At 38.1% G+C, this 15,754-nt stretch overlaps 1 protein-coding gene across 1 annotated transcript in view; it reads right to left on the minus strand.

Moving 5' to 3' along the window:
- Nucleotides 1-15,754, minus strand: part of LOC142143522 (complement C3-like) — a 183,812-nt gene that overhangs the window by 86,398 nt on the left and 81,660 nt on the right. Inside the window, exons 19-21 of the mRNA XM_075201418.1 lie at nucleotides 8,607-8,692; nucleotides 5,656-5,795; nucleotides 444-656 (exon numbers count right to left, since the gene is read on the minus strand). Of these exons, the coding sequence (XP_075057519.1) occupies nucleotides 444-656; nucleotides 5,656-5,795; nucleotides 8,607-8,692 (439 nt within the window). The remainder of the gene's footprint in view (nucleotides 1-443; nucleotides 657-5,655; nucleotides 5,796-8,606; nucleotides 8,693-15,754) is intronic.

The raw sequence follows: 15,754 nt of genomic DNA on the forward strand, positions 1-15,754 counted from the left end.
AATTAGAAGCCAGTTAACATAACGGTATGTGCAAACCAGCGGATCTGAAAGAAACTTACCAAAAATAGAGGGGGGGGGGGAGGGTATTATTAACTCTGTGGAGATATCACCCTGATTGGAATGCTAAGTTATATAGAACTTGGCTATCCATATGCCATAGTGCAATTAAACCCCATTATTGCATAATTATACTTATTATTATAGTACATAACTTTTGACATAGTTAAATAAATGTTCAGCAATATTATAAAGAAAAACAAAAAGCAAATAAACAACTTTTCTAGTATACTACATTGTAATATTTCTATCAGTTGCCTCAAGTGGTTATTGCAATAATATATTGCAGTACCCAAGAAAAAGGAATTAGTAATCTAGTAATAGGTTTGTTTAAATTTAGTAATAATATTGTATATGGAAAATTAATTTAAAAAAATCATACCTACCAACACATTGAGCGATTTCCTCACTCTGTCTATTATGCTTTTACCAATCATTTGAGCCTGTACTTCAATTTCAACTTTTCCTACTACCAATGGTATTATTACAAAGTACATGACCTTCACAGAATTCTTCGCTACTGACAATGTCTCTTGATAACCACTTGATTTAGTAGCTAAACTGCATATGTTCTCATTATAAGGGAATTTCACTTTCACCTAAAAACACAAAGATAATACATTTTCAGTACAAGCAATGAGTAAAACATTTGATTGATGCATGTAAGCTATTTATGAATTCTGGAAATTATAATTTTATATAGTAGAATGCCATCAATAATTCTTCCTAAAAAATAACATACCTACTTATCTTTAGCATTTTTATTGATAAATCAAAGGAACTTTTATCCTTTGCCGTTCATAATCTTAGGCAGCAAATAAATTAAACTAAGAATGGAAGCCACATATTATGGTTGTATCCTATTCTTTGCTAATGAGTATCTTGAATAAACTGCCCATAGCCATCACCTATACAGGACCTCATTTAGGCAGTGCAAAATTACTTCTGCCAAAGCATATTGGAGTGCAGAGCAAGATGGCGGCCTTAACTGAGGAGCAGATGTTTGTACATGCCTTTGGGAGTAGTTGGCCACAGCAAGGGTGTCCCATGCTGTCCCAAGTAGAGTAGGTGTGTCAATGTCCCTAGTTTTGCAAAGCAGTTGATTTTATTGTATGGAGTTAGGTTAGTCAATTTAGAAAAAGTGGTTGTGTGTGCCCAGTTTTAGGGGTCTTCCTAGCTTTGTGAAAGGGCACAGCCATTTTCACTCGAGAAAATATTGGACTTTTGCTACTTACCGTTAAATCCATCTGGGGGACACTGCCCAATGGAGATTTGGAGGCCAATGCTGGAGCTGGGCACTTAGAAGTTAATGACTCTAAACAAAAAGCTCCTCCCCTCTATAAGGCCTCACCAACCGTTGGTCAGTTTAGATAATAAATCCCAAGGAAAAATAACAACAGAAACAAACAAGAGAAAAAATATCATTCTCCTCAAACATAGCAATAGAAAAATTGAGCATAAAGGGTGGGAGTGCAGTGTCCGCCAAATAGACTCAAATCAATGTTTTTTACAGTAAGTAGCAAAAATTCTCTTTACATCCCCCTGTGGGGGATCTGCAATCTTGTGGATGTTCCAAAGCCACCCGTAAGGGAGGTTATGCTCAGGCATAGCTGGGTGCCAAACCTTACATCCAAAGGAAGCATCCTTGGACGCAAAAATTTTAAAATGGTAGAAATTGAAAGTATGGACAGAGCACCATGTAGCTTCCAGAAATAGTTGCTCAGCTGAGACCCCATGTGACTCTGTCCAGGAAGCACTCACAGACCTGGTGGGTTGGGCTGAGATACTTTCTGCCCCAAGCCTACTCACACTGATGTAAGCATGATGAATCACAGCTTTAATCCATCTTGCAAACATTTGCATAGTTACAGGGCAACCACTTCTGTGAATTTGTCTTCCGTAACTTAGAAGTCCTGTCCATATAGATCTTTAACAATGAAGTAAAGCAAGTAAATCATGGACATCTGAGGATACAGGCTATTGTAAGTAGGAATAACAATATCCTAGTTAAGATGGATCCCTGACACCATCTTGGCTGGAATCATGGCCTGATCCGTATTGCTGCTCTGTCATTATGAAAAAACGGAAAGAGCCCCAAACTCAAATGCCAGGAGGAAAACCATCTTCCAAATCAAATATTTGAGATATGCCTTCTTCAGCATCTCACATGGTGGAAGCTGTAATGGCAACAAGGTCAAATTGAGGTATCATGATTCAATGGGAGGAACAAAATAAATCATGAGTACTCATCTTAAATAAGTCTGGATCTATGGGATGAGAGCTAACTTTCAATGAAAATATATAGAAAGAGATGATATTTGGACTTTTCTGGAACGGAGTTTCAGCCCACTGTCAAGATCATCTAGTTGGAAAGCAAGGAGGCATAATAGCCTAAACAATGGAGTGTGGAATCCTTTCTTCTTGCATGCACGCAAGTATATAAGTCTTTCATGCTATGTGATAGCCGTGAAACCAGTTTCAGCTAAAAACTTTCAACATAGACTGGACCACCATTTTGGAAGAGACCTTTACCTCTGGCCTCAACAACCGCACCATTCAAGTGAGACAAGCAAGGGCCTGGTGTAGAAGGAGTCCTTGATGGAGAAGATCCTCCCTTACTTAAAGTTGCTAACCAGAACCGACTGACATTATCAGTATGTCAGCATACCACAATGTATTTGGCCAATTTGAAGCCACTAAGATCACCAAAAACTCTTTTCTTCTTGTTCTTTTTGATGATGTAAAGAATCATGGCTATGGAAAAATGTATATGAAGTGATAATCACAGGACACTGTCATGGCATCTATACTAGGAATGCCTGTGGATCCCTGGTTCTCAAACTGAACCAATTCACCTTGTGGTTCAGCTGAAAGGCCATTATGTTTACCTCTTGCAGACCCCACCTTTCCACTATCTGACAAAAAACTTCTGGGTGGAGAGATCATTCTCCTGCGAGAACAAGAGAAGAAGTCTACCTCCCAATTCTAACCCCTAGGATGTAAACTGCTGATGCTGCTGGAACATACTGTTGCACCTAAGACATGATTCTGACTGACTCCTTTAACCCTAGGGGACTCCATGATGATTTATGTATGCCACAGAATTGGCAGGTTCTGACTGAATGCAAATCACTTTTCTAATCAGTAATACTTGAGTTATCACAAGAGCATTTGTCATGGCTCTTAGTTTAGAACATTAATGGGGAAATCTGACTCCTCATTGAACCAGAGGTCCTGAATTAATAAATTAAGTGTCATAGCTCCCCAACCCTGTAGGCTGGTATCCTTAATTACTGGGGTCTAGTCCCAGAAGGAAAAGGGACAACCTTTGTTCATATTAGCATCCTCAGCCATCATAGGAGAGATTGCCATATGTGAGACAAAAGACTGATTGTGTGACTAAGGGAAGTTTGGACTTAGACCACTTTCTAAAAGGTCATTCTAAAAAGGTCCAAAAATGAAAACGCATGTATTGTACCACTTTAATTGTGGAGACCATCTTTCCTGACAGCCTCATGCACCTGAGAATCGATATTCTCCTGTCATGTAGTACAGACCTTACTATGTATAGGTACGATCTCCTGAGGTACAAAAAAACCCTCAGGAGGTGAGTGTTAAAAGAAGACCCAAAAATACCATATACTGGTCAAGAATCAAGTTGGAGTGTTGATTAACCACCCGTGAGATGACAGCTGAGCTGTCATCTGTAGGTGGTTGAGAAGAATGGGAGTCAGCCTTTACTAACAAATCATCTAACTAAGGTAAGACATTGACTACTTATGACCTGAACAGAGCGGCCATAACTACCATGATATTGGTAAATACTCTGGGAGCTGTAACCAATCCGAAAGGAAGGGCTCTGAATTGGAAATGTAGGTTTCTTATCACTATCCTGAGGAGGCTCTGATGTGTCTTACAGATTTGGATGTAAATGTAGGCGTCCTGTATATCCATGGAAGCAAGGTATTCATTTAGCTCCATTCCATTGATTACTGACCATAAGGACTCAATCTTAAACCTATCCACTTGAAGACTGGTGTTTAGAGTTTAGTTTCAGGTTTGAGATGACATGATATACCCTGTCCAGTCTCTGATCTAAACAGATTGGAGATAAAAACATGAGCATTCTGTATTTCTGAAACTGGAGAAATCACTGCTGAAATGAGCATTGATTGGATGGTCTTGATGAAAGAAAGTCTTTTGTCCCTTTCTCTGAAAATCTGGTCGAAAAGAACAGCCAAAGAGGAGAACCCTGGAGGTCTAAATTATTCCTACTCTCTACAATGCCTGTTACCCATGACTATGAAGAAAGGGCCATCCATTCATCCCGGGAAAAAGTGAAGGTTGTCTTTCTGCATTAGGGTGGGGGTGTACCCCATTATGCTGTAGGTTTGATGGAGAGTTTGGAGGATGTGTGCTTGGAAGTCCATGTCTGCTTGTCCCTCTGAAGTCTTTTCAACATTGGGTATAGGGCTGACATTGGGAAGAGGAAGTTCTCTATTTGGTGGGAAGGCAAAAAAAAAAAAACAAAGGTTTGGTACTTTATCCTTGGAAACATTAACTTGATGAAAGGTGATTTTACCACCAGATGCTTGACTAATAATCTTGTCCATCTCAAGCCCAAAAAGGAGACAGACCATCAAAAGGCAAGGATTCAAAGGACATCTTAGACTCCATATCCACATCCAAAAATCTGAGCCAAAGGGCTCTTCTAGCAGTTACAGCCAAAGCCTAAATTCTAGAATCAACAAATATTGCATACAGATCTGCCTCACCAATATAATCTGAAGCTCCTGTAAAATGATCCATTAAGACCAGTAGATCTGAACTAGAAACGTCTGACTGAAGATCCTCGATCACTTATTCTGATCATTCTTCAATGGCATGGTTGACCCAAGTGAATGCCAGAATAGATCTCAAGCCCACATCAGTGGCAACATCCATTTTAGAATTCCCTTAAATTGTGCTGGAAGCAGCCCCACCAGGGATGAGAAGGGTAGTAGATTTAGAAAATAGAGCGCCGGGCATGGCTACTTTAGGAGGATATTCACCTTTTTTTTAAATCAGGTTTAAACCAAAGTTCCAATGACAATAATAATTTGGCCAATTGTTGGGACACAGGCGCTAACTTCTTTTCAATTTGTATTGGTAAGTGTATGAAGGCATGTCCAAAGATCGGAAAGTAGGTTTGCACCTTAAAGTGCGATTGGTAGACCATGTAGTTACCCCATTGCAAAACCAAAACAATTTACAGTTGTCATGGAGCACACTCCATAAATGAGGTTCACAGACTCTAGAAGGCAGACACTAATGTTATAATTTCCAGCCACAAAGTAATTTAATTTTTAGGTTAAAACAGCAACGTTTGTCATGCCATATATGTCAGCATTCATAAAAAAAAATAAAACAATTGGGACAAAATTGTCCCCTGAACCACCCACACCTCTAATTTACTGTAACCATGCCCTCATTCTGATAACTAACCCTCCCTTGGCCACAGGAAATAAAGACTGCATGTCAGAGGGATACACTAAACTTTACACTGGGCTAGTGCAATATGGTGTTGAAAATAAAAGTGTGGTTTTCTGGAAAACACACCTTAGCTTGACTTGAGTGGTAGTTGTGGACAATTGCTCGAATCTGTACTTGCTCATTCCTTATAACACTGTAGGGCATCCTAAGGTCGACAAAGAACTTTTTAGAAGTCATCAACTCATAGGGATTTGATACACAAATACCTAAAAGAAAAAATGACACAATAATAATTCTTGCTGAGATCATAAACACTAGGCATTTTAGAAAATAGTGACATACTCATACATACAAACAAATTTATGTTCCATACTACTACAAATGGTAGTGAAGGTCCTGCTCATTAAAACATACAGTATCTGCATATAAGCTAATATCTTTAATATTTAAAATTGTGAGGTTTATTTTTTAAACATTCTGCATGACATTTTGTAACTCTTAATGATTTTGTGGACAAAATGAGCATACTCTTATTTGTAATATACAGATGAAGCCTCTAGTGTGTTTAAATTCTGGTGTTCTAGCGATAGGGGTACAGATGCCTCGAATTCCTCCAAGCCCTTTAAAAAACTGTGCACCACTGATTACCGTGAGGAGGTAAAGTTCAGAGCTCTTCTATTCAGATCACATGTAATTTATTATTTTACAATGCTATTTTATGGGAGGAGTTCTATATAGCATACTTGCTAACTTTGGAGATCACACAGTATAAATCAGGATGTTCCCAATGCATACTGCACATACAATGCATTTTTATATTCTCTCTTACTTGCATACAAATGTTCTTTGTTATCTAGTGGTACACATATATGGAGTTGTTAATACAAAGGTGATGGCATGACAGTCATGATTATCAATCTCCATTTACACCTGCCCTGTAACTGGTGCAAATGATACTTTAGAGAAAGCCAGGACTTGAATTAGTCACTCTTAACATCCTTCCCACCCCCATTACACCCTTCAAGTTGTAGGCAGCTGTAAGTGTCATTTGCTTTCAGGCATGCAATTGCGTTCATTTGCGTGTTTGCATGGGTTTCCGCCAGGTTCTCCAGTTTCTGTGCTTCTGTCTGTCTGTGTGGGTGTATGTTATGGAATTCAGACTGTAAGCCCCAATGGGGTAGGGACTGATGCGAGTGAGTTCTCTGTACAGCACTGTGAAATTAGTGGCGCTATATAAATAAATGATGATGATGATTGACATGAGGTCCGTTTCTGAGCATGCGCAGAGCTATTTCATGCAAGATCTGGCTTGCAAAGGGACTTATGTCCAACATGAATCAGGCACCATATAATTTGCTTTGGTGATGGTTCCCCTTTTACATTTGGAATTCCCCTATGAAATCCTGCACTTGCCATCTGAAAGTGACATGTCTTGACTAGCAGCATGATTAGGCACTTGTCTGACTAATATAAATGTGCGATTTGCTCCCAATTTCTTTGCCATTTTAATAAAACTGAATCTGTAATCAAACGTTATTACCCTTATAAAACAAAATCCTGTAAAATATCAAAGGTGCACAAACTTTGGACCCCAGTTGACGTTCCAGAGTCCCTGATTTTCAGATTTACAGTATATTTTATGGGGTCCAAGAACAAGGGAACACTGTCATTTGGGTTCCAGATAAAAATGAATGATTAAAGAAAATAAGTTGTTAAAGTTACTGTTACTAATCTCTACCATTTTCTTTTTACATTACTATAATGCAGGTGGTTTTGTAAATCTATCCTGCCGGGTGACAGTTGGCTTACTGTGTTAGGTGCAGGCCCAGATCTGTGGAAAGGCCACATGTAGTGGATAAAACTGTCTAACTTTTTTTATTATCATTTATATTTTTCATTTGAAATGTTGTTGTTTGCAAGGTTAACATTAAAGGTGGAAAAAGGCCTCACACGATTTATCTTGATTTCAGGCTTTACATCACAAGCACCTTCAATTTCAATAAGGATGTGTAGACTTTTTATATCCACTGTGGCCAGTGTCTATCTTACAGAAACTAGATATTACTTTTATTATTGTACACCGACAGTTTAATGAACTAAAATGTGCAGAAACGTTTTTATCCTCGCTTACATAAGTGTCTACATGCTAGTAGCACTAAACATCAAAAGCTACATTAACCAATTTCCCTGGATAGTTTAGGACTTGTATACACTTGCTTAAGCACTTTATGAATACATACTAGGGCATTTTACTTCACATAAAGAAAAAAGACAAATGTGCCCCTATAAGTTAAAAATTAACTCATTTTGGCGCCATAATAAATAATATTGCCACAAAAACTCATAAGTCAATGGTCCCTCCTTATGTTCTGAATGGCATATTTATAGTCACAATATTCAGGTACAGACGCCATCTCCTGGGGTAGTTGGGGGCACTGTTCCACACAGCATCCATAAAATGTCACAGTAGTCCAATGTTATGGTACAATTGGTGTCTACTAGTTTTATTAAAGAGGAAAATAAATAAAACAATAAAATAAATATGAATGGGGGGCGGGTTTGAAAAACCAATCAGATTCTAGCTATCATTTATTTACTACATTCTACAAAATGACAGCTAGAATCTGATTGGTTGCTATAGGCAACATCTCCACTTTTCAAACACGCCGAAAAACTCTCAGCTTGATACATTTACCCCTTGGTATTTACATTGTATAAAAAAGGCACTGATCTTCTGCACTCTCCATGTGCAAAAGAGGAGGTTGCCCAACATTATATAAACCAAAAACTCTTGCACCCCAGTAATCCTTAATTATATCATCTTAGCATTTCAGCTTTACTAAAGCAAAGTTGAGATTTTAGCCAGCACAAATCATATAAATCCATTAGTGAAGCTCTGATCTTACTCTGTCCCCTTAAACGGGCACTATTGTTGTCAGCATTTCTGACACAATATAATGTGAATATAGTTGCTATAATTTATTTCAATCTGGTTTATGTAATCAATATAATTTAGACTACTTTTCATTTCTCCCTTAGACTGGCAAAACAATGGTGATTATGTTGTTGCAGGTTACCTTGAGTCTTCTTAATGCTGACTGCTTGTACTACCCAAGTGGTGATAGAATCTGGGAGTCTGAGTGATAAAGGTACAGTAGCAGTGCTAGAAAATAAATAATACCTTTGTTTAATGAGCAAGCAGAGAAAACTGTTATACAAAATGCAATAAAGGTATATTACAAAAGTGAGCTACATATACTGTTTTTTGACACCATATGACCATTTTTGAGCAAATACATCCATCTTTATGGAAAAACACATAGGTTAGCAGGCCAAGGTGGTGGCATTGTCGTAGTACAGGCTAGGTGCGTGAAAACTTATCCACCCACATGCAAAAATTAAATTATATTTTGTGGATAAAGAGATTATTTAAATCATATACATGAGGTGGAGAAGACACATTAATGGAGCATTATCTATGTTGTAGGGGCCACACATAATTTTCATGAGCATAGGAGTAACATTTTACAGGTGCTCAAGAGTCATCCTATACTTACAATGGGACAACTATTGTACACTTCAGGTACACTTGTATTAGAAATAGCATTTTTAGGTTTATTAAAACACACAAAAGTAACAAGTGTAATAAATGTACAAAAAAAAAAATGGGAGCGCTAGGTAAATCACTTCACAATAGTTTTATTATAAATCTAAATGCAAATGTAGTGTGAATATGGCCATAGACACCAAATATTAAAAAGATTATATTAAGAAGCACATGACTATCACATATAGAGCATAAAAATGCTGACACAACACATCTATAAAAAAGATAATTGAAAAAAAATCACAACCTGAAAGGTTAAATGAAAAGGGCTAATACAGAGAGCAAGCTCACTTGTACAAGATGGAAAGATAAGAATAGTATTGGCAGAAACAGAACTTGGAAAACGATATATCACAATAGTCCATATAGATTCCAGCCTGTGGGACAAGGGAAGATGTTTCTCAAGATCCCTTTTAGTGATGTATTCAAGTGTCCCAATAATGCTGCCAATAAGATAGTACAACCTACTCCAGGTATAATAATCCAACACAGCTACGTGTGTATATACATTTCTCACAGTCCCAACACAGAAATAAAATGAAAGTGTGATAGTATTGTTGTTATATCACCTGTTCCTTCATCCAACTTGTCAGTCTAGCGTATGCAGAGCCTTCTCATAAACTGCACCCGATATTGATGAAACACATGACAGTCCGTGCTAGTACTAAATGAGTCCCCGGGGTCTCAATAGCCAAACAAGATATATCCTGTGTAGAGCACAAGCTTGACGCGTTTCTCGGCTCTACAGCCATTTCATCAGAAGCTAATTTGACTTAAAAAATACCAGAGGTATTTAAGTAATCCCAAAGGTGTCCAATTACTCCATTAATCACATTCAGTCTAAGATGGTCACATGACCTCGCTGTAGTAGTTATCCAGAGAAAAAGATTTTTCCATAGTTTTTATTAGTGGACATCCCGCGTTAATTTATTACTGGTCTCTGTCCACATAAGATGTCATAATTATATACCCTTCCCCACAGGGATTTGGTACATTAATATATTAAAACAAAATATACAAAATTGCTATAATAAACATAATTTAGTACTAAGAACGATAACAATATATCCAATTGTAAAGACTCATGTTCCTCGTATATATTATTTAATAATTAAAAACCATATACAAATAATTTTCTAAAAATAAATGAACATACATGGCTATCAAAGCCAATATTAAATCAAAAATAGTAAATTAACTGGACTTCTCAACAATCCCAAGGAGTCCCCCAGCCGGGTACTAACCCAGTCTGACTCTGCTTAGCTTTAAGAAACACACTCATACAAAGTTGTGAAACTAAACGGCAGGTACAGAATAGTAATGATATAAATGCGTTAAATATGTCCACTAAGCTCCTGAATCAAAGGAGGTCAATGGACTTACACACACATACATAGTGAGACTCATATAATTACGCAAAAGTTATTAAGCTCTATGCAGTCATTAAGACCATATGGTGATAAAGTCTTCAGCCTGAAAATCCAATAGGCTTCACGCCTGCAGAGTAGATTGAATCTATCACCCCCTCTACTGGTAATATTGACCTGTTCTATAGCCCTCACCAATAAACCAGTTAAGTTGTTATCCTGACATGAGTTGATATGTGCCGATAGGGAGTGGGTTCTTAATTTCTTCAATATATTTCGGCGGTGTTCTTGAAAATGCACTCCTAGGGCTAGATTTACTAAGCTGCGGGTTTGAAAATGTGGGGATGTTGCCTATAGCAACCAATCAGATTCTAGCTATCATTTTGTAGAAGGTACTAAATAAATGAAAGCTAGAATCTGATTGGTTGCTATAGGCAACATCCCCACTTTTTCAAACCCGCAGCTTAGTAAATCTAGCCCCTAGTGTTCTAATAGTGCAGCCGACATATTGTTTGCCGCACTTACAATTAATCACATATATTACAAAAGTTGATTGGCAGTCAAGAGTTTTTTCAATTGGAAATTTTTCCCCTGACGTGAACGATACAAATTCTATAGCTTTATGATCTGCATATATGCATGACATACATTTAAGTCTTTCACATTTAAAAAAGTGTAATAAATATAGTCATCATCATCAACATTTATTTATATAGCGCCAGCAAATTCCGTAGCGCTTTACAATTGGGAACAAACATTAATAAGACAATACTGGGTAATACATACAGACAGAGAGGTAAGAGAACCCTGCCCGAAAGCTTACAATCTATAGGACAATGGGAGTTAGAAACACAAAGGCATGTGCTACATCATATTGCACAATGGACCAGCCAGACTGCAAAGGTAAAAGTACTGAGTGGGCTGTGTGTGTTGCAATGTTGGTCAGAAGGTTGTTGTCTTGCGTTAGCAGTGTAGAGGATGGCGATAGGGTAATCTAGGGAAATTAAGATGATGGTTGAGGAATATCATAACCTTGTCTGAAGAGGTGGGTTTTCAGTGAACGCTTGAAGGTTTGAAGACTAGAGGAAAGTCTTACTGTGCGAGGGAGGGAATTTTTACAAAGTAGGTGCAGCCCGGAAAAAAATCCTGTAACCGAGAATGGGAGGATGTGATGAGAGTGGAGGAGAGACGTAGATCTTGTGCAGAACGGAGGTGTCGAGTAGGGAGATATTTCGAGACAAGTGAGGAAATGTATGTCGGTGCAATTTTGTTGATGGCCTTATATGTTAGTAGAAGAATTTTATATTGGATTCGTTGAAATACAGGCAGCCAATGTAGAGACTGACAGAGTGGCTCAGCAGAGGAATAACGGTTTGTAAGGAAAATCAGTCTAGCTGCTGCGTGCAAAATAGATTGTAGGGGTTCAAGTCTGACTTTGGGAAGACCAGTAAGGAGGGAATTGCAATAGTCGATGCGGGAGATGATGAGTGCATGAATTAATGTTTTTGCGGTGTCTTGTGTCAGATATGTGCGTATTCTGGAAATGTTCTTTAGGTGTATGTAACATGATTTAGATATAGAGTTGATGTGGGGAATAAATGACAGTTGTGAATCAAGGATTACACCTAGGCAACGAGCTTGCGGGGTGGGATTTATGGTCATGTTATCGACAGAAATAGAAATGTCAGGCAGGAAGCTTCTGTTCTTGGGTGGGAATATTATTAATTCAGTTTTTGAAAGATTGAGTTTGAGTTGGCGAGAAGACATCCAAGATGAAATGGCAGAAAGACAGTCAGTAATGCGAGACAACACAGATGGTGAAAGATCAGGAGAGGATAGATAAATTTGTGTATCATCCGCATAGAGATGATACTGAAATCCAAAGGAGCTTATTAGGTTTTCCAAGAGAAGTGGTGTAGATAGAGAATAGCAGAGGACCTAGGACTGAGCCTTGTGGAACTCCAACTGATAAAGGAAGCGGAGCAGAGGTGGATCCAGAGAAATTAACACTGAAAGAGCGATTAGATAGGTAGGATGAGAACCAGGATAGGACAGTGCCTTCAAGTCCTAGGGATTGCAGCGTTTGTATGAGGAGAGAGTGGTCAACAGTGTCAAATGCAGCAGAGAGATCCAGGAGAATTAGAAGAGAGTATTGGTTATTATTTTTTGCAGTGATCAAATCATTGACAACTTTGGTCAGCGCAGTCTCTGTGGAGTGTTGAGAGCGAAAGCCTGACTGAAGAGGATCCAATAAGTTGTTTGCTGTAAGAAAGAGTGTGAGGCGTGTGTAGGCAATTCTCTCGAGAAGCTTGGAGGGGCATGGGAGATGGGGCGGTAATTTATGAGAGCGTTAGGGTCAGAATTCTGTTTTTTTAAAATGGGAGCAATCACTGCATGCTTGAATATAGATGGAAAAATACCAGTAGAAAGAGAGAGATTACAGATTTTAGTTAGAGGGGGAATGAGCACAGGAGACAGGGACATACCCATTTGTGAGGGAATGGGTTCAAGAGGACAGGAGGTAGAGTAGGAAGATGAGAAGAGAGTAGAAACTTCCTCTTCATTTGTGGGATCAAATGAAGAGAGAGTGTCAGAGGGTGCTACAAAGGAATTGAGCAGATTGCTTGTCAAGGGAGATACCATTTCAAGCCTGATCTTATCTATTTTGTCCTTGAAATAGGAAGCAAGATCCTGTGCACTGATTCTACGCGAAGTATGTAGTGTCGCTGGAGCCACTTGATCCAGAGCAGTTGCTAGGGTTTCATGTTACTTTACTCTCATGAGTAATCTAATAGATAAATAAGCAGCACAAACAAACCCCATATTGGGTACAGCAAATGTGTTTATATTTTTGATGACTAGAATGTTTATTATTTGCTGTATATTCATTTTTATATGGTCGAGTTTAAATGTGCTATGTTGGGGAAATTATATTTTCCTCTTTCAGTATTTTGGGCACGAGTAAGTGTTATGACTAGAGGCTTTTGTTATATGATGATAATTTGCTGCCTACTTATATTCATTAGTGACTAATCCCTCAACAGATGCAGATGATTATGGCTTTTGTTTTATTTTAGCTAATATTTGGGTCTAGAGACCTTGTTTTAAGTGGATATATTAACTTTTAGAACAGAAACGTTTTCACTGATATAGCTTGTTAATATGTTTTGATGATATGTACCAGTTTTTTGGAGTAATGTTTTTCCTGTCTCCGATTGGTCCAATGGTGTTTAAAAGTAAGTGTGGAATAACAGTCTGCATATCCCCCCTGAAGAGACTGCTGCTAATGTATTTTAGCTGAGAAACGCATCAGCAAAATGATAAGCTGTTTATGTAGATAACTAAGTACGACTTATTAAAGCAACATTCCAAGGGTAATTATACATCTAACGTGAGCTAAATTACTTTGATTTCTATGCACCTGCAATGCTGATCAATCCGTTTATGGGCGATCTAGGTCTGTACTGGGAGAATGCTAGCAACGTGACCTGCTATACTAATCTTTGCTATTTTATCCACTGGAAGAGTGGAAAACAGGACGCTGCACTATTCAATTCCCGCATGATTTTAGGCTTTATTAATAGGCCCCTAAGTGTCCCAGAAGTTTCCATATAAAAGATATATTCCAGCACTAGCCATTTTATGAAATAGCAAGATTACTAAAAACAAACAACAAAATCCTTGTCTGTCCAATGTGCCATTTCTAACAAAACATCTGATGATTTATAAAATCATAAAGTGGGCAATTGCTGAGCAGTATGACTATTACATATAGAGGATCACAATGCAATAATTAAATTTTTTTCGCACAGAACAAATATTTTTTCTAATGTTACTATTCTAATCATTATTTATTGCCTACAGTAAATTTATGAAATTAATGCAAAAGGTGCATTATGCAAAAATACAGTTAAATTATCTATCATATACAGTTCTGAAAATATACAAACTTAGTTGTAAATATTGAGAAAATCAACATCTGTGGACTAAATTCCTTCAAAATGCATGTCAGACATGTATTAGTCGCTGTGCATTTCAAGAGGGAGACTTTGCTGATGCAAGTCTTTGACATGGTATTAACACAATAGATGAAAACCATGGACAAGCATAGATGTTTATGCTATGCACATATAGAGCCTGATTCATTAAGAAAAGTAAGGTAAACAAAACATGTTACAATGTGCAAGAGGTGCAAATTAGTTCATTATGTTGCACACAAGTTAAAAACTAGCTGCTTTATCATGTAGTACACAAATACCTGAGAGCTTTATTTTTATACTGAAATTAAAAGTTGATCTAGGACACACCTTACCCCAACTAGAAATCTGTCCCCAAATTTTAAATTTACTTACACCTCCAATGCAGAATGGTTTTGCCAAAGTGCAAAGTTATTTCCTTTTTATTTTGCTTTACTTTCCTTAATGAATCAGGCCCATAAAGGATATATTATGGCTGTTTTACTAGAAAAACAGTGAAGGTAGTATCATCCTCATGAAAATGCTGTGTTTGCCCCTGAACAAATTCACAAGCAGATGTGCAAATAAAAACCATTATTTTTCTGATTATTATAGAAGAATAACCATGATAGAATTTCCATATCTAGAGCAAAGGCACTTTGATAGGATGGGCCGCCTATGCCACCCTGTCTGTTGCTGCTGGGAACCGGCTGGGCTTACATTGCCACCATTCCCTTTCTTTATCCCAAATGCTCCCTCCAACCGCAGTAGGAGGGGCTTACAAATGCTGCCAACACTAGACTCCTTACCGGCATCCAGAACCGTGTTCCTTCTGGGTAACTGTTGCTGCTAGTGTACCCCGTTACTGGTGTACCTGGGCTGGTACTCCTGACCTCTTACTGTGGATCAGGATTGCTGTGGATGGATCCCCCCTGGCCTATCACACTGGCCAGAGCTGCTGGGTAGCGGGCAGAGCATTGGTACTGGAAAGCTGGGTAGAAACCTCAGAAACAGCTGGGAACGGATTAGAGTTGGGTCTAATCTGTAGGCCACAGGAATTTCAGCATAGAGAAGTTTCCAAGTAGGTCTTTCAAGCAAGTGATGTTTATTTGCTCTCACATTGGTTTAAAGGACCAGGTCAGATGGAACAATACAAAACAGTGCCTTTTTTATACACATCTGAAGACTAGTCTTAGCAGGAGGTAAACTGTCCTCATTTCCCTTTAACCAATTTGGATTGATTCATGCAGACTGCTTGTGAATCAACCCAGAGAGGTCAACAACTTTTTATATAG

Source organism: Mixophyes fleayi, chromosome 1, assembly GCF_038048845.1.
Source record: "Mixophyes fleayi isolate aMixFle1 chromosome 1, aMixFle1.hap1, whole genome shotgun sequence".
In the NCBI taxonomy this organism is placed as follows: Eukaryota; Metazoa; Chordata; class Amphibia; order Anura; family Limnodynastidae; genus Mixophyes; species Mixophyes fleayi.